Raw genomic sequence first — 17,220 nt, 5'->3', positions numbered from 1 at the left:
AGGCCCTGCCCTGTGGGAGGACCCCCTTAAGATTGTTAACTTCCATCCAGGTTTTGTCATGACATCAGGACAGACTCTCCCTCCTTCAGCCCCTAAAACAGGGGTCGGGGTGCAAGTCTTACCAGAAGACAGAGGACCCAAGGCTCTTTATTAGCGTCTGAAGAAGAGGTGGTCACAACGTTCAAGGCTAAGACAAGGAGGAGAGAAGTGGCTCCCCCAGACTCAATACCAATAGACTTTCTTGTGTCTCCGAGTCTCCTGGATCCCCATCGCCTCCATCACCTCCTCCTCCAATGTCTTTAGACGAGGCACATAGGTTTTTTCTAGAGCATCTTCTACTGATGTGTCTTTGGGGCCATCTGTTGAACCGGAGGAAGGAAGATGGGTGGGCTTCTTAACATCTCTTACTCCCACTCCCACTCTTTTTCCTGCCCCTCACCCAGCCTCACCAATCCATGTTTCAGGGACGATGCCATCAGCTCTGGGAACATCAGGTTTTGGGATGATCCTTCCTGATCTTGTGGACACTCGTACTCGCTCTCCTGCCTCAGTGAATCTCCACTCCACTTCAGTGGGTTTCCTAGTAGATAGAAGAAGTGAGACCTCCAGGGAGCAGGTCTCCCTGTTATCTTCCAGCCCCAAAGTCACCATCTTATTTCTCTGCTACCCCTCGATTGGGGCTTCCTACAGGGGGTCATGTCCATGAGATGGCCCCTCTCAATTTCCAGCACATCCAACCCACCATTCCCTTTGGATAAATATGGCCAACAACTTGCCAACAGAAGGCAGGAAACCCTCTGACCAGAGCCCCTTATGCTTGCCTGTCCATAGGATCCACAAGTTTGACTTGGTTGTGGAGCAAGGGTGCTTCGCTGGGGACCATGGTTCCCCGGAAATCCACAGTCTTGCCAACATAGCGGTAATGCTGTCCAAAAGAGCGGGGGAGGGTGGCTATCAGAAACCAAGGGATGTGAAGGCGGTTTGTCTACCACAACTCAGAGCATTCAGTCCAAGGTGAAAAAAAGGTTCAGAGGCTCGGTTGTCGCACCATCCCCTCAGCCAGTCTCCGTCCTCCCCGTGCCGCTTTTAATAGATGGACGGATGGCACAGGCTTCCTGAGCATCACCACCCTCACTCTTTACTTACTGTATTCAGTCCCTCGACAACCACCCAGTTTCGCTGCCGGATAACTTGAACCACTTTGCCTTGCTTCCCGGCGTCCTTGCCTTCTAGGATCTCTACCTGTGGGAAGATAACGAGGGTAGGGAGGGAGATCCTTGCCCGGGAGCACTCCACCACCCAACCCTGTCTGAGACTCTCACCCTGTCTCCACAGAACAGATGCCAGTCTTCCTCAGGGATGGGCTCCACAGCCACCCGGCGCCGCCTGGTCCCTGGAGGGTTCTTCCTTTTATCTGCCAAGGAGCCTGGGCGGCTCATCCCATAGCGGTAGTTGGGAGGCAGGGTGACCTTAGATGCCAAGGCCAGCAGAGCAGAGAGCCGCATGGCTGGAGGCTGTGAGAAGTCCCCTGGCCAGCGAAAGACCCAGAAATCTTCCTAGTCAGCTCTGAGGTAGACAGAAACAAGAGGGCAAAGAAAAAAAAAAAAAGAGGGCAAAGAAACAAGGGAAGAAACATCTTTTTAAGCACCTATTCCATGGCTCAATGGACTTCATCCTACTGAATCCTCATAAGATACTATCTTCACTATTACAGATGATGATATAGACTCAGATAATTAAGTGACTTGTCAATGGTCATAAAGTTACTATGTGGGAGAATCGGCATTCAAACCCACAGATACCTGACTTCAAAGTCCAAAAAAGTTCACTGAGGCCAGGACCATGTTATCTAGATCGCCCCTGAATCTAGAAGATCCTAGTAGGGTCTGGCACCTATTGTTTAGTCGCTCAGTTGTGTCTGACTCTTGTGACCCCATGGATTGTAGCCAGCCAAGATCCTCTGTCCATGGGATTTCCCAGGTAAGAATACTAGAGTGGGTTGCCATTTCCTTCTCCAGGGGAATCTTTCTGACCCAGGGATTGAACCCGAGTCTCCTGCATTGGCAGGTGGATTCTTTACCACTGAACCACCTGGGAAACCCTTGGCAAGTATTAGGTGCTCAATAAAAAGTCTTTCAATAAATACACCAACAGCAAGATGTAAAGAAAACACTGGCATAAGTCCAAAAACCAGGCAATTATAGCGTAAGACAAACAGGTAGCAGAGATAAAAATTGGGATTAAGATGTCCCTATGTGCATGCACAGTTGCTCAGTCATGTCCAAACTCTTTGCAACCCCATAGACTGTAAGCTGCCGGGCTCCCCTGGCCCTGTAAGACTTCCAGTTCCTAATCTCAATCAGGAAACAATCACTTCCCCCTGAGATAGTTTCTTTTCTAAAGGAAAAAGATCCAGAGCAAGACTGTCGGAGACCTACAATTTCAAACTAAGTATGAACTCTAAGCTTCCCAGTTCTTGAAGGAAAATGGACTAACCCAGTGGGCACCTGCTACCTTCCAGTGGCCATGCTAAGTGTGTTCATGTGTCATCTCATTTAACCCCAAGGACAACTGACAAAGGAGGTACCATTAACCTTGCTCCATAGCTAAGAATGAAGCCTAACTCAAAGAACCATTAGAGTTAACTATGACGACATTAAAAGCTCTGGACTGGGTAGTCAGAGGACCTGAGATCTAGTCTCTGCTCCACCATCAACTCATTCTGGGACCCTTGTCTTCTGAGCTTCAGTTCCATTATCCATAAAATTTTACAGAGCTGTTTCTGTCATTCAAGTTACTTCTAATATTTTAAGAAAGCAAGACAGAATTATGTGGATAGTATTATCCTTTCTGGGTAAATTTAAAAATACATATTCTGACATAGGCATAAATATTTACCAGAAGGAAACAGGGAAGAGGCAGTTTGGGAGGGCTGTTCCTTTCCAAAACATTTGCATTTTCTAACTACATACATTTAAAAATATATATCAACTGGTTTATCTGAATACTGAGATATTGGGTCATTTTTCTTCTCTATACTTCTCAATATGGTAAACAAAAGACCTAATACTATTTTTAATTAATGCTGGATAAAGCAGAGGCCACAGGACTGGAAAAGGTCAGTTTTCATTCCAATTCCAAAGAAAGGCAATGCCAAAGAAAGCTCAAACTACCGCACAATTGCACTCATCTCACACGCTAGTAAAGTAACGCTCAAAATTCTCCAAGCCAGGCTTCAGCAATACGTGAAACGTGAACTTCCAGATGTTCAAACTGGTTTTAGAAAAGGCAGAGGAACCAGAGACCAAATTGCCAACATTTGCTGGATCATCGAGAAAGCAAGAGAGTTCCAGAAAAACATCTATTTCTGCTTTATTGACTATGCCAAAGCCTTTGACTGTGTGGATCACAATAAACTGTGGAAAATTCTGAAAGAGATGGGAATACCAGACCACCTGACCTGCCTCTTGAGAAACCTGTATGCAGGTCAGGAAGCAACAGTTAGAACTGGACACGGAACAACAGACTGGTTCCAAATCAGGAAAGGAGTACATCAAGGCTGTATATTGTCACCCTGCTTATTTAACTTATATGCAGAGTACATCATGAGAAACACTGGGCTGGATGAAGCACAAGCTGGAATCAAGATTGCCAGGAGAAATATCAATAACCTCAGATATGCAGATGACACTACCCTTATGGCAGAAAGTGAAGAAGAACTAAAGCGCCTCTTGATGAAAGTGAAAGAGGAGAGTGAAAAAGTTGGCTTAAAGCTTAACATTCAGAAAACTAAGATCATGGCATCTGGACCCATCACTTCATGGCAATTAGATGGGGAAACAGTGGAAACAGTGAGAGACTTAATTTTCTTGGGCTCCAAAATCCCTGCAGATGGTGACTGCAGCCATGAAACTAAAAGACATTTACTCCTTGGAAGGAAAGTTATGACCAACTTAGACAGCATATTAAAAAGCAGAGACATTGCTTTGTCGACAAAGGTTCGTCTAGTCAAGGCTATGGTTTTTCTAGTAGTCAAGTATGGATGTGAGAGTTGGGCTATAAAGTAAGATGAGCTCAGAAGAATTGATGCTTTTGAACTTTGGTGTTGGAGAAGACTCCGGCAAGTCCCTTGGACTGCAAGGAGATCCAACCATGCCAACCTAAAGGAAATCAGTCCTGGGTGTTCATCAGAAGGACTGATGTAGAAGCTGAAACTCCAATATTTTGGCCACTTGATGCGAAGAGCTGACTCATTTGAAAAGACCCCGATGTTGGGAAAAATTGAAGGCAGGAGGAGAAGGGGACGACAGAGGATGAGATGGTTAGATGGCATCACTGACTCAATGGACATGAGTTTGGGTAAACTCCGGGAGTTGGTGACGGACAGGGAGACCTAACGTGCCACCTCATGGGGTCGCAAAGAGTCGGACACGACTGAGCGACTGAACTGAACTGAAGTTAAAGGCCGCAGGGTTCGTTCATTCAAAATAAAAAAATGCTTAGGGAGCACCACTACGTGACAGATCTAAGGTTAGGAACCTTACTATTCCTGGCATTTGATCGTCACACTGCTGTTTGGGGGAGGTTGACAAGAGACGAGGAAACCAAGGCCCTGCGAGCTGGTGACTTGACCTAGTTCACACAGCTTGATAGTAGCAGCGCGAATCTCAAGACCTGAGTCTCCTGCGTGATTGCCACAAGACGTTCCCTTAGTCTCAGCCGTTCTAGATCTGAAGCTCAGAGAGGCGATCCCAGAAGCCAGCCCCCTTAGGTCTTTTCCTTCTTTCTCTCCAAGCCCTGGAGAGGCTGATGACCTTCCGCAGTGGGAATTCCACTGCACGCTCTAGGGGGAACTGTTGTGTAGGTAGTGATCCCTCAGGCCCCAGCTCTAAAGACTGCTTCCACCGCCAATCCCATCCTAGGTGCGGGTAATGATCAGCCCCAGAGGTCTTCAGCACCCAGCCGCTCCGAGCTTCCGATGTTTGGAGACCCCAGACGAAGCAATTGAGCCATGCCGGGGCAAAGGACCATCCCGTTCCCACCTCCCCGAACAGCCCAGAGATGCCGAAACCTCTGGTTCACGAAATCCTCACCTCAGCTTCCCGCTGATCCGCGGGCCTCCGCGGGTCCCGTAGGCACGTGGGACCTACGCCCCGCCCAACTCCAGCCCTCAGATTTCTGGGAACCGTAGTCTAATTGTACACTGGACGCTCACCAACCAATCTAGCCTCTCTGCATGCTGGGAGTTGTAGTCCACCGCTACGAAGCAAGCGGGAAGCAGGAAATTTGACCGGGTAGGAAATCGAGGAAGCGTAAGAGCACCGTGAAGCACGTCGGGAGTTGAAGGCAAAGTCGGATAGGCTGCGGCGCCAGGCACATTCCTGCACGTGCTCTATGTGGAGGCCGCTGGGAATTGTAGTTACCAGGGACCGTGGCTCCATTTTCTAGGTGATTGCGGCTTCTTCAAAGCAGAGGGCCTCCCCTTCTAGTGAGACCACAGTCAGTACTCTCCCCGCCCGCCCTTCTCTGCTGCAGGGGGCCAAGGAAGAGGACCAAAGTGTCATAGGCTTTCTAAAGGGATGAAACCTGGGCCTTTCGGTGCCAGTGGATGAACTAGTCACAAAATGTCAGACTGGAAGAAACAGAGAGGATGAAATCCAGCCATTCCACTTAATTCAGGAGTATTGGGAGGATTCCATGCTGTGGACCTCCTCATCCTTCAACAGTTATCGGTAGCAGGCATCCCTAGCTTTGCCCTTGAGCGTCCAAGTTGTTTCTACAACCAGACTCAACCCTCCCTTTCCTGGCCATTGTGAACCCACTTCTTGTGCAAACTTAAAAAAAAACTTTCCCAGGTGCTTAGGGGGAAACTATGTTAAACTGGCTGGGCAGAACCAGAGTACTGGGCGCAGTATTCTGTGACTTTGCCCTCATGTGGAAATTTCGCTGTTGTTCAGTCTCAAGTCATGTCTGACTCTGCGACCCCACGGACTATAGCATGCCAGGATCCTCTGTCCTCCACTATCTCCCAGAGTTTGCTCAAATACATGTTCACTGAGTCAGTGATGCTACCTAACCATCTCATACTCATGCCCTTCTCCTTTTGCCTTCAATCTTTCCCAGCATCAGCGTCTTTTCCAATGAATATTCAGGGTTGATTTCCTTTAGGATTGACTGGTTTGATCTCCAGACTCTCAAGAGTGAAATTCTATGTGAATTTTAGGTATTTCTAACAGACTGAGGATGGAGGAAGCTGGCACCCCTTACCTGAATCTGAGAAGTGAATTTGGAAACCATTTGTAGTCTCTTTCCCCACTCCCCTGCACCATCAGTTAACCCACACACCTCCAAAGAACCAGTCAAAATCCAATGTAGTAATCAATGGGTTTTATTTTCCTAGAACTGAAATCATCTACGGTTTTCAGAGCTAAACTTCCAAAGCTACAGTCAGCAATTTTTCATCAGAGCCCAAGGGAGAGGGGCAAGGGTGAAAGAGACAAGAAACCAAAGAGGCAAAGAAACCACTAGAAAGAGGTTGGGAGAGGGCGATTATTTCCCTCTGGCCTCTCAGTGGGTTACAAATCGGATCTGGTGACAACACTGAGTGGACCAGGTCGGGGGTGTGTGGATGGGAAATGACATCAGCAGGAACACCAAAGCTCCAACTACAACAAGAAAAGTCATCAAGCCCCAAACAGAAGGGGAGCCTCCCAGTGCACCTCAGAAATGGGGGCAAGAGTGGGGGGCACACAAAGGGATGGGGGGGGTCTTTAAAATTTTTTTTTTTAATTTTCTTTTATTAAAAACATTTCCTAAAAAATGTGTCTTTTCCTTTATGTCTGGGTGACGTGTGTGACTGTAGGCTGGCCTTGAGCACTGTGAGAAGAGGGAAAGGGTAGCTAAGGGTCTCCCCAGGGCATCCCATCTCTGGCCTGAGATCTAAAGGGGGATGGATACTCCTCAACACTCCCACCCAAGCTAGGTGAAGTCAGTCCTTCAGATCTCAGGTCCTTGACCCAAAGAACTTGGAAGACCCCAAATCTTTTGATGATAAACTGTAACTCCCATAACACCTGGGGTCTGCATAAGTGAGACAATTGGGCACTGTCAATCAAAGATTTACGGAAGGGAGCGCCTCTCCCACTCCCCACACCCCCCACCCCCACCCCAGCTGTCCCACTTTCCCTGAATCCAGGCAGCTGGGATAATAGGTGTGGGAGGAAGGGACAGGAGCTCAGGGAGATGTCATCCTCTTACCCAACCCCCCACCCCAATTTGAAGATTGCCCCTCCCAGACCCCAGAAGCCCACCCTGCTATTTATTCTCCATCCCTTCCATTCATAGCCCTGATCCCAGCCAACCTAGACATCTAGAATGCCCGGGGAAGGGGGCGAGGGGTGTCAGGAGATGGAAATAGCCGGTCCAGGCCCTAACAAGTATACTGGGAAACAACTCCAGGCAGGGAGGGACACAATGGCCTCATCTCATCCCACAGAGCAGAAGACATGGACCTGACTCAGGTCACAGGTGTGTGGGGACACTGAGGTGAGAGCCATGTGGCCTGTCCCATCGGGGTCAATCTCCAGGGTCTGAGCTCAGAAGGGGAGAGTGAGTGGGAAAAGGAAAGTGGATTGGGGTGGGGAAGGGGTTCCCAGTTTGGAGGCCATGGCCAGTTTCCCCAGTAGCACCCAGACAGCAGCAGGAACGGGGCGGGGGCTCCTCTTGAAACATTGGTGGCTACAGGCTGCGGGGGAGGGTTGGAGGGGAGAAGGGTTAATGGTGTGGCCTTGGCCTGGCCAGGCCCCAGCCAGCGCCATTCTCCTGGGAGAGCCCCGCCCTGCCTCCCGAGAGGCTGACTGCTGCAAGCCCTCCTCCTCCTCCTCTCAGCAGAGGGCTGGGCCCTCCCAGCCCAGCTGCCAAGGGGCAGGGGGCTCACTTACCTCTCGTGATCTCTCATGCCCGGGGCCTCCGAGTCTTCCTTGGCAGCCTCTTCCTCTTCTTCCTCCTCTTCTTCCTCCGGAGGAGGCCCCCGGCCAGAGCCGGGCTCAGATGGGGTACTGTTCTTCTCTGCCTCCACTGGGAGGGGCCTCTCACCCTCCAAGGCGGCCCCCTCCTTCTCCTCGCCTTCAGGGTCTTCTGCTTCCTTAGGACGTTTGGGGGAGTCCTGCGCCAGATAGGCAGAGATGAGGGACGGCTGAGGCAAGGCGGGGAGAATGCCAGCCTCCCCCCTTTCCCCAGAGGCTCCTTCCCGGGCAGCCCAGCACTCTGCCAGCTCTACTGTCTCCTGCAGCCCATCTTCTCAGGAGGGACTCCCCCCCAGGACTAGGGGCTGAGTCTCTCAGACTGGACACTCCCTGAGAAAGCAGTAACTTCTCTCCTCAAGACTAGGAGCCTTGCTTCTGGGAGCCCAGGTAGGGGGCAGTTACCTCCAGCAGGTCCCCCGCTCTCCTCTTCAGCGCTCCCTTCTCGTTCTTCTCCTTGGTTGGCTCGTCAATGACTAGCTTCCCTTCCTCATCGCTGCTTCCCTCGGCGTTCCCCTTCTTGTCGCCGTCACCCTCAGTGGCTTCGGGCTCGGCTTCGGGCTCTTCCACACAGCTCTTTTTCTGGGAGGACTGCGGTGGAGATGGCGCAGGCTGAGTGGCACCAGCGGCTGCCGCGCAGGGCCCCCTCCCCAGACCCCTCCCTCGGCCACTCACTCCTTCCTTCGCCCGCCTCTCCCCCGCCCCCACCCAGGTGCCCAGTCTCACAAGTGATTTGAGACCCACCTCTGTCGGATTAGCCCCGGGGTAAACCCACTGGCCGGGCAGGCAGGGCTCTGTGCAGGAGGGGGGAGGGCTGGAGCAGGAGGCAAAACCTCGGGTCAACTTCTCCCAAAGGGAGCTGGGACCCTTTCCCCGCCAACCCCCGCCCCCCACCCTCCCGCCTCATCCTGCCCGGCTCACGAGCACCTCCTCCTGGAAGCCTTTGTGGAAAGAGTTAAGGCCACGTCTTTTACTGACTCTGGGCCCGCCGAAGGCCTGCCCCCACTTACCGCCTCGGTCCTGTTCTTGCCCCTCCCAGGCGCTGTCTAACAAGTGGCCCCTCACCACAGCTACATCGCACACCCATAGCCCCATGCCCTCTTGCAGGAAGCCCCCCACCCCTCACCCCATGAGCGCCTACTCTGAAAGCCCTGGTGTTGGTTTCTGAGTCCCCCTGTTCATGAAGACTAAGCATCACACGTGGGTCCTGTGTGATCACACCTATGGCCACACCTGCTTTCCAAAGAGCGGGGGGGGTCTCTGGGGGCGGCCGGCAGCTCACCTGGTAGCCAGAAGCCTTGACGGTGGGGTTGTTCTCGATCTCCCACAGCCCCTCGCTGAACCCTTTCCTCTTGTTGGGCTTGCCAAACTTCTCCTTGGACTCCTCGTAAGGGAAGAGGTCTTTGGGGCCCAGGAATGCCCTGGTGAGAGATGGGAGACTGTGCTCTCGAGCCCCTCACTGCATCTGAGCTGTGCAGCCCCACAGGCAAGGGGTGGTGTCACCACCGCTCTTCCCCCCAGCCGGCCCTCCCTACCATTTCTGCCCCCTCACTCACGTCTCGTGGGTCCCGAAAAAAAAGACTTGGTATTTGTTGGCTGTTGATTTCACGGCAGCCTCCGGCATCTCGTCAATCTGAGAGCAAAATGAGGAAAGGGAGCATGAGCTGGTGTCCTACGGTCAAGAACTGGGGGCCAGAGGATAGGCTGCGGGGGCTGACCTCTAAGGCACATATGTGAAAAATCAGACTGAGAGGGACCCAGGAGTTCACCAAGGGGGTTTCTAAACCATTTTTAGCAGTGGGACTTTGTTCAAAGGAAGTCAGACACAAAAGGCCAGCAGAAATCCTCCCTCTCCTTCACAAACCAAACAGCGTCCCTCAACAGATCCCGTCCAGAAGGCTCCATGTCTCTGCCATCACCCTGGCCGGTCCACCCACTGTCACGCCTCTGGCCTGGACGGAAACCACAGCCCCCATTCTTGGCTCACTACAACCCATTCTCCATGCTGCCACCAGGGGGAGCCTTTCCAAGTGCGGGTCTGAGCATTCTTTCTCCCTGCTAGTGGCTTTTCAGGATTCTAGGGACCACCCGTTCACCATTATCCATAATGTCAAGGTCTGAATTCCAGTGCTGCCACTAGTATTTGTATGACCTTGGGCAACTTACAGAACCTCAGTTTTCTCATCTGTAAAATGGAGAGTGTCACAGTCCAAGGGCTGTAAGGCTTAAATGACCATAAAGTGGTCTGTCCCACGTATATGTTTGCTATCATCATCTTCTCCCAGAACACTGTCATCCTGCTCTCTGCTCCAGCCACACTGATCTCAGTCGTCTATACTAACTCCTTATCAGCCTTCCGACCTCAGGCCCATCATCACTTCCTCCAGAAAGCTTCCCCATCTCTCCCAATCTGTTCGGTTTCCCAGATAAAACTCTCAGCACGTCTCCTTCACAGTGCTTTTTACAATTCCAATATTAATGTCTATGTGGACTATACCTTCCCCAAGATCAGAGAAGTCTGTTCATGTGTCCAGCACAGCGCCTAGCACACAGTGGGTACACAATAGAGTCACTGGATGACTATGAAACAGACAAAAAACAGACTGCTCTGACTGAAAGTGAAGCGGTGAGGCCAAGAGGCTGCCTACTTAGTATTACCCAGCAGTAACAGCTCCCCCAAAGAATGCTGGGCAACTCTTTTTGAAAGTCGCGTGATACAGACTCTCATTTTACAGACAAGGAAACTGAAGCTCAGAAAAGTGATTTACCCAAAATGACAGGACAAGTTAGGGAGGGCCAGATTTCAGAAACAGAGCTCCTGACTTGATCCTCTGCCTCAAATGTCCCTAGGGGGTGAGGGATGCTGTGATGGAGAAGGTGCAGAATGACGGAGAAGGCCAGGGAAATAGTGAGATGTGGTGGCCTACACAGCTTCTCCCCGATCAGGCCCTAGAAGCCCAGGCCAAGCTGAGTTGGGAGAGGAGAACTACAACTCCCAGCAACACTTGCAGCGGCCCCAGCGGCCTGGCTTCCCGCCGGACAGAGGCCAGGTGGCCATATTGACTGGGGCCCCAGGCGCAGATAGGAAAGAGAGAAAGGCCAAGGCAGTGATTAAACACTCAGAGAGTAGAACAGTGTGTCTGACTAGGGGCTTGGGGAGACAGGGAGGCTGGGGGGATGGAAATAAGCTGACACACACCCAGGAGAGGGGGCGGAAGCTGGGCAAGAGTCTGAGGGGCATCTTGCTCCAGACATGGAGTCTTCAGGCTCCTGAGCACCTCCCCCCTTGCCCTGTGGCCTCTGGGGACAGAGGTCCAGCCCCTCCCCCCCCAGGAAGGCCCAGCACAAGCTGCGCCCTCCCCGCCACCCAGACTCACAGGGGTGGGAGAGCAGGGGGTGGAAAGGCATGCTGTCCCCCCACCCCAGCTCAATCCCCATCGCCATGACAACCCAACCCCGCCCCCGGGGCCACTCAGCAACCAAGAATGTGACTGCTCCTCCCCCCCCCCCCCCAGGCCCTCTCTCCAGATTGGGCAGGAGGGGACACTAACTCACACCCCACCCCCAAGCCTGGAGTCTGGCACCTGGGTCCCTGGCTGTGCCTGAAACCCCAGTCAGGGCTGAGGGCCGGGGCCCTGCTCAGGAAGCCAGAGCTGGGGTGTGGGCGGAGGAGGAGCTGCCTCCACCAGGACACCTGGGTCCTGTTGCCAGCTAGTTCCCCACCCTCCTCTCAGAGGGGGGAACAAAAAATAAAATGAGAGGCTCCAGGGCTCAGAAATCCCAGGAGACAGGCATAAGACAATAATAACAGAAGCCCTTTCCTAGGCCTCTTCTCCGTGGATCTTTGTGCATCAGGAAAGAGAACTTGGGGTGGGGGATGGGGGATATCTAAGGGTCCCAGTTAGGAACTCATCTGGGCTCCATGTTTTCAGCACCACACTTGAGCTAGGCAGTAACAGGCTCATAGGAAACATGTGATGAAAGGGGAGAAACTGAGGCCCAGGAAAGGGGGTCGGGTGAGCAAAGGGGTCAGAAACAGGAGACACCCACGAGGTTCTCTCAAGGAGCTGAGACCAGGCAAAGCGGCGCTCCGACCTTCAGTCTCTTTCCCGTGGGAAACAAACTCAAAGAGAGAGGTAGCCGAACACTGTGATGGGATCCAGGAGGCCACCAGCTGCCCAGCCTCAGGGGCGGGGGAGAAACAAAAGAATGGATGGGAATTAAAAATAGAATGAGACACACCACATATACCCACCCTGCTGACTTCTAGCAAAATAAAGGGTGGGTTGAGAGGAAAGAGGGAGGTCAAGGACCTGGGCAGATGGGCATCTACCCCCAAAAGGGTAATGCCACCCCCACCCCATCTGACCTTGAGAGTAGGCACCTGTGGGGAAGGGCCAGGAGAGCAGTGCTCTTTTCACTTAATGGAATTTCCAACCCCTCACCCCCAAAAGGGGAGACATTCCTTCTCCAGTGGATCCTTCATCCTTCAAGCCACAAAGGAAATGTCTTATCTTGCATTTGGAAGTGAAAGGCAGTTCTTCATCCACAACATAGAGGATATGAGGTCTCAGGGGAGGCCTGTACCCCCAGTATAGACATGTGTCTCCCAGGCGGTGCCTTTATATCCAGACTGTGACTCAGAACAAGTGAGTCAAGGCTAAGTGGGTCAGGGTGGGGCCAGAGAAGTGCTGGAGACCCCACTGCACCTCCTCCCCTGGCCAACAGGGGAGGGGGCTCTGCTCCTTCCCAGCCATTCTAGGAATCCTGGCAAGTTACTTCCCCCTGCCTGGGGCTCTTCCACTCCCATGCCTGCCTACTGCCTCTGCCTGGCTCCTACAGACGGGCCTGCGCACGGAAGTCCCATCCTGCCAGAGCCCATGGACACCTTCTAAGGTCTTAAGTTCCCAGGTGAGGAGTGGTGAGAAAAGATTAACCACTTTTTCTCCCCCAGCCTCATACGCAATCCAGGCCCAGGGGCGCCCGGCTCAGCACACAGGAAGGCAGCAGAGAAGGCTAAGCCCACACTGACTGCCACCCAGGGTTCTGACCACCACACCCAGGGCCCAGGCCTGACCTGACCCAGGAACCGGAAAATCTGGGGCAGGAGACAGTTGGGGCCAGGAAAGTGTGGCAAGCTGGAGAGGCAGAAAAGAAGGTGGTGCCTGGACGTGGGGGAGGGGCAGAGGGAGGAAAGATGGGTGAGGCCCTCTGGCTGCGCAGGTTTTCCGGGACTGTGAAACAGGAAGTGGAGAAAGGAGGAAGGAACCTAAGGGGAAAAATCCCTGAGTCTTGGAGGTTAATTGTTAAGTGCTTGGAGATCCCCTGGGGAAGTTAGGCAGAAGGAAGAGGAAAGGAGAAGGTTAAGATGGAGTCACACCATCCTTCCAGGCAGGTCTTGCCTGCCACGTGGTCCCTCTGGCTGGACTCTGCAAGCACTGGGCTGTTCCAGTCTCACCCAGAGTCAGTCACCCTCCCCAGAAGCAGGGCCTAAGAAAAGTCCACACAGTTGCCTTCACTATGGCTGAGGGCTCTGGTTGCCTATTATATGGAACGGTTAGCAAGGCTCCTCTATTCCTCCACCATCTCAGGAAGAGCCAGACCCCCTTCAGGCTCTGCCACTCTATAGACTAAGACAGCATCCAAGGATGGTAAGGAGACTCCAATTTGTCTGCTCTTTTGGCATTCAAGGAGAATGTATTTGGAACATAACAACCTTGGATGTACCACTCCCTCTAATTTTCATAATCAAGACCCAGAGCACAGGCAAAGGGTGGGGTCCTATCTCTTTAGGATCCAGTCTGGTCTCCCTCCAACACTAACTTTATCTAAAGGGTCCAGCCCTCAACAGAGCAACAGGCTGCCCCCCTGTCCTAGAGGCCCGGGATGAAGAAGAAATAGCATTCCCAGCCCCAGGTGCTGCCCTTACTCCAAGGCCACCAGAAACCCGAAGGTCTTCTTCATATGGGCCAGTATGTGTCCATATGGGGCCCTCCCCTCTTTGCAGCAAGGGGTCCTCTGCAACCCACATTCCAGCTGAGCCCCCTCCCCAGTCTCTGGGCTCTACCCCAGGAGGTAGGAGCAGTAGAGACCTGGGTTCAGTTCTTGCCCTGCTCATCAGGACCCTGGCATCTGAACCAAGAAGCCAGATGGATCAAAGGTGCAGGGTAAAGTACATGAGTGTTCACACACCACACACAGACATGCACACACAGCTGGCCGTGGCTACTTGCTCACACTAACCCCCGCCGCCGCCACCACCCAAGTCCCCTAGGAGGCCTTGGAAGTTGGGAGAGCCCTGCTTCACTCTGGACTTCACTCCCACTCCAGAGGCCAGACATCCAGAAGTTTCCAGGAACAAGGAGCTCAAGGCATAATGGGATTAGGCACATTCCTGAGGAGAGGGTACAGAGTGAGGGTCTCCTGGATTTTCTCAGACTGGCCCCAAAGCTGGTCTGCACACTCTGAACAGGACCCAGGGGGGCCTGGACCAACTTTCCTCAGAGCAGGGTCTGGCCCAAATGGAGACAGACTCACACAGAAAAGAGCAACCCACAGCCAATAACACAGCTCTGCACTTGGCCCCCTCACCCCGAAGACTCCTTCCCTCTACTTCTCTCTACCCTTGGATTTCACTCTTCAGGAGTCCTATACTCTAGGACCAAACCCAAAGGCCCTACACCAACTTTGAAATAAGTTTCCGGAGGCACTGTCCCTTGTGACACCCCCAACCTCCTCCAACAACCTCTGGCAACCTCCCATACTGTTACTTCACCTGTCTCAGTTCTTAGGGGAAACATGATGAATGCACCAGGCTGGGCTTTTGGGCCCCACCCTCCCACCTGGCCAGGTGCTGGGCGGAGGTGGTGGGGCGCCTCATATTGGCGGGCAGAATCAACCACATGGCAGACTGGACCGTTCTGGCGGGAGAGGCTTAAGAAATGGGGAGGAGAAGCAACTCGGGTTCCCTCCACCTCCACTCACAGGGAGGGCAGCCCGGGCTGGACTTCTCAATCCCACAAGGGCCCTGCCACCCTCAACACCAAGTCTTGAGTTGGCAGCACACGAAGGAGTATTTTCGTGGGGTGAGGAGAGAAGGGTACTAGCGGGTGATTTCCAAACCAGACAGATTCCCTGTTCTTCCGCCCCGCCACAACGATTCCTCGACCCTCTCAGCTTCAGATCTCTTACGGATGCCCCAAACCAAAGTTTTGTAGAAGCGAACTCCGCCTCCGTTTATCCTTTTCTGGGCTGAGATCCTGCTTAACCATCTAATCTAGGAAGAGGAGAGTTTGAACCAGGGGTAACAATCAGTGAAGAAACTGGGGGTCTCTAAGGGGGTCCCTGAGGGGGGTAGCGGCGGCGCTTGGGGGGGTGGGAGGAGTTACACGACTGGCCCGTGCAGCGCGCCCGAAACCGCTGGGAGTATGGGGGCTGGGGGCGGAACTGAGCACGCGGAGCCGGGGGCCGGAAAGTGACCGGCGCTCTCGGTTCCCCACGCCGCGCACACGCCACTACGCGCGGACGCCGTGTGGCCAGGTGTTCGCCGCCGCCGCCGCCGCCCCACCACCCCGCCTCCACCATTATATAACCGGCGGGTGGGTTTGGAGTCGCTTGGCTAAGACTCCGGGACTCAGAAGCCCCCTGCCCCCACTCCCAACCCCTCCGCGCGGAGCGCTCGTGCCCTCCCGGGTGTTATGCAACCCAAGCCTGGAGGTGGATAGGAGGCGGCGGGCCGCGCTGCTCACCCGGGCCGGCCAGTGTGGGTAGCCCTTCATCTTGGCGAACACCAGGTCCCCGCATTTGTACTCCTTCTGCCGGTTGGATCGCGACATGGCGGGGCTCCGGGCGCCCCGGGCTCCGCGCCGGGCCGGAAAGCGCGAGCCCAAGTTTGCGCGTGCGGCGGTAGCGGCGCCGCTCCGCTCCGGCCCTCGCGCGGCCCCCGCCTCGATGGTGGCCCCCGGCCCGGGCTCCGGCGCGGCCACGGCGACTCCGCCCGCGCGCCGCACGGACGGGGCGGGCGCGGATCTGGGGCAACGCTCCGGTACGAAGGGTGCGCGCTTGTGCAGTTGTTTGTGTTTGAAATTCAATTGCTCCCTCCGCTGCGCGAGGCCTCTTCCTCCACCCCCCGCCCGGTCCCCACTCCTCCTCCCTCCTCCTTTTCCCACTCCTCCTCCTCCCCCCTCCGCGCTCCCTCCCGCGGTGGTTTGATGCGTGCAGCTTCTAGACGCCCTGTGCCTGCCACTGCCCGCCGCCCAACCTGGAGCCGCCTGGCGGCGCGCGGCGGCACAGGCGTGAGGAGCCGATCGCCGAGCGAGCCGAGTAGGCTTTGTGTGCCCGCTGTCGGTGGGTGCCGGCCCGCCCGCGCGCCCGGGAGGAGCTGGCGCCCGGCTGGACGGAGCGGCCTGGCGCCCCTCCCCCGGGCCCACGGGGCGCTCCCAACCGCGGCTTCAGCGCAGCCAAGTTTAGGCGTCGTGCCTCTTCTCCCTCAGCTCCATCCCTATCGGTGACTGTTAGCTCCGTACCCGCTGCGTGGCTGCATGCTGGGCGCTGGGGCGAGGGCTAGGTACGGCGCCACTGAGCTCAGAGAAGTTCGGCCTGGGCCTCGACGGGCTTACAGTCAGCGGGGTGTCCCCTGAAATGTCGGGCATTGCGCCCTACCACGGCCTTTGTGGAATTTGTTAGCAAGGAGATTTCGGAGCGCTTGTGGCGCAAAGTGGCCACGTTCCGTGTGCGTTAGATAGAACTCTGTTCTTTATGTACTTTCTGGCAAAAGAGATCTGGGCTTCACCACCAGCTGAACCTGCAAAGATGAGCTCCGTTCTAGTGGGAATAGACAGTAGAATGCCAATAAATCCCAGTCCCACTTCGATGAAGCGTGAAGTCACTACCTCTCTTGGGGAGGCGCAGGTGGAGGTGAGAGTCTGGGAGAATCTGCGAAGGTTTTACAAAGGTGTTGACTTTGAGTTGGGCCTTAAAGGACAAGAGTGATTTTGCTGGATTCCAGAGACTACATTTCAGCTTAAGTTATATATTAAGAAATGACAGAGCCAAGACTTGGATTCGGGTTTTATCATTAAACCAAACAAAATTTTGCCATAATTACATCTTTATTTTGCTGTCACTGTATTGATCTTGGATTTGCCGAAATCCCAGACACCTGTGGTAACTTAGAAATAAGATATTTGGATCTTATAGT

The 17,220-nt window shown here is 53.9% G+C and overlaps 2 protein-coding genes across 3 annotated transcripts; both read right to left on the bottom strand.

The window, feature by feature from the left end:
- Positions 1–118: 118 nt before the first annotated feature.
- On the bottom strand, positions 119–5,230 carry MRPL24 (mitochondrial ribosomal protein L24). Of its 2 annotated transcripts, none has more exons than XM_043876428.1 (6): positions 5,094–5,230; positions 1,323–1,566; positions 1,147–1,242; positions 822–925; positions 450–580; positions 119–359 (listed from the first exon to the last, which is right to left on the bottom strand). In XM_043876428.1, exons 2-6 carry the CDS (start codon positions 1,503–1,505, stop codon positions 223–225), a joined length of 651 nt encoding a protein of 216 aa, XP_043732363.1. In that variant the 5' UTR covers positions 1,506–1,566; positions 5,094–5,230; the 3' UTR covers positions 119–222. The 2 variants fall into 2 exon arrangements, with proteins under 2 accessions (XP_043732363.1, XP_043732364.1); XM_043876429.1 differs by lacking the exon at positions 5,094–5,230 and adding an exon at positions 4,675–4,696.
- A 1,142-nt stretch (positions 5,231–6,372) lies between these two features.
- On the bottom strand, positions 6,373–16,173 carry HDGF (heparin binding growth factor). The gene is made up of 6 exons (XM_043877408.1): positions 15,770–16,173; positions 9,578–9,654; positions 9,304–9,442; positions 8,427–8,612; positions 7,941–8,164; positions 6,373–7,744 (listed from the first exon to the last, which is right to left on the bottom strand). The coding sequence occupies exons 1-6, from the start codon at positions 15,854–15,856 to the stop codon at positions 7,738–7,740; spliced, it is 720 nt and encodes a 239-aa protein (XP_043733343.1). The 5' UTR covers positions 15,857–16,173; the 3' UTR covers positions 6,373–7,737.
- Positions 16,174–17,220: the final 1,047 nt, after the last annotated feature.

Source organism: Cervus elaphus, chromosome 20 (assembly GCF_910594005.1).
Source record: "Cervus elaphus chromosome 20, mCerEla1.1, whole genome shotgun sequence".
Lineage (NCBI taxonomy): Eukaryota > Metazoa > Chordata > Mammalia > Artiodactyla > Cervidae > Cervus > Cervus elaphus.
This window is presented reverse-complemented; position numbering and strand designations above follow the sequence as displayed.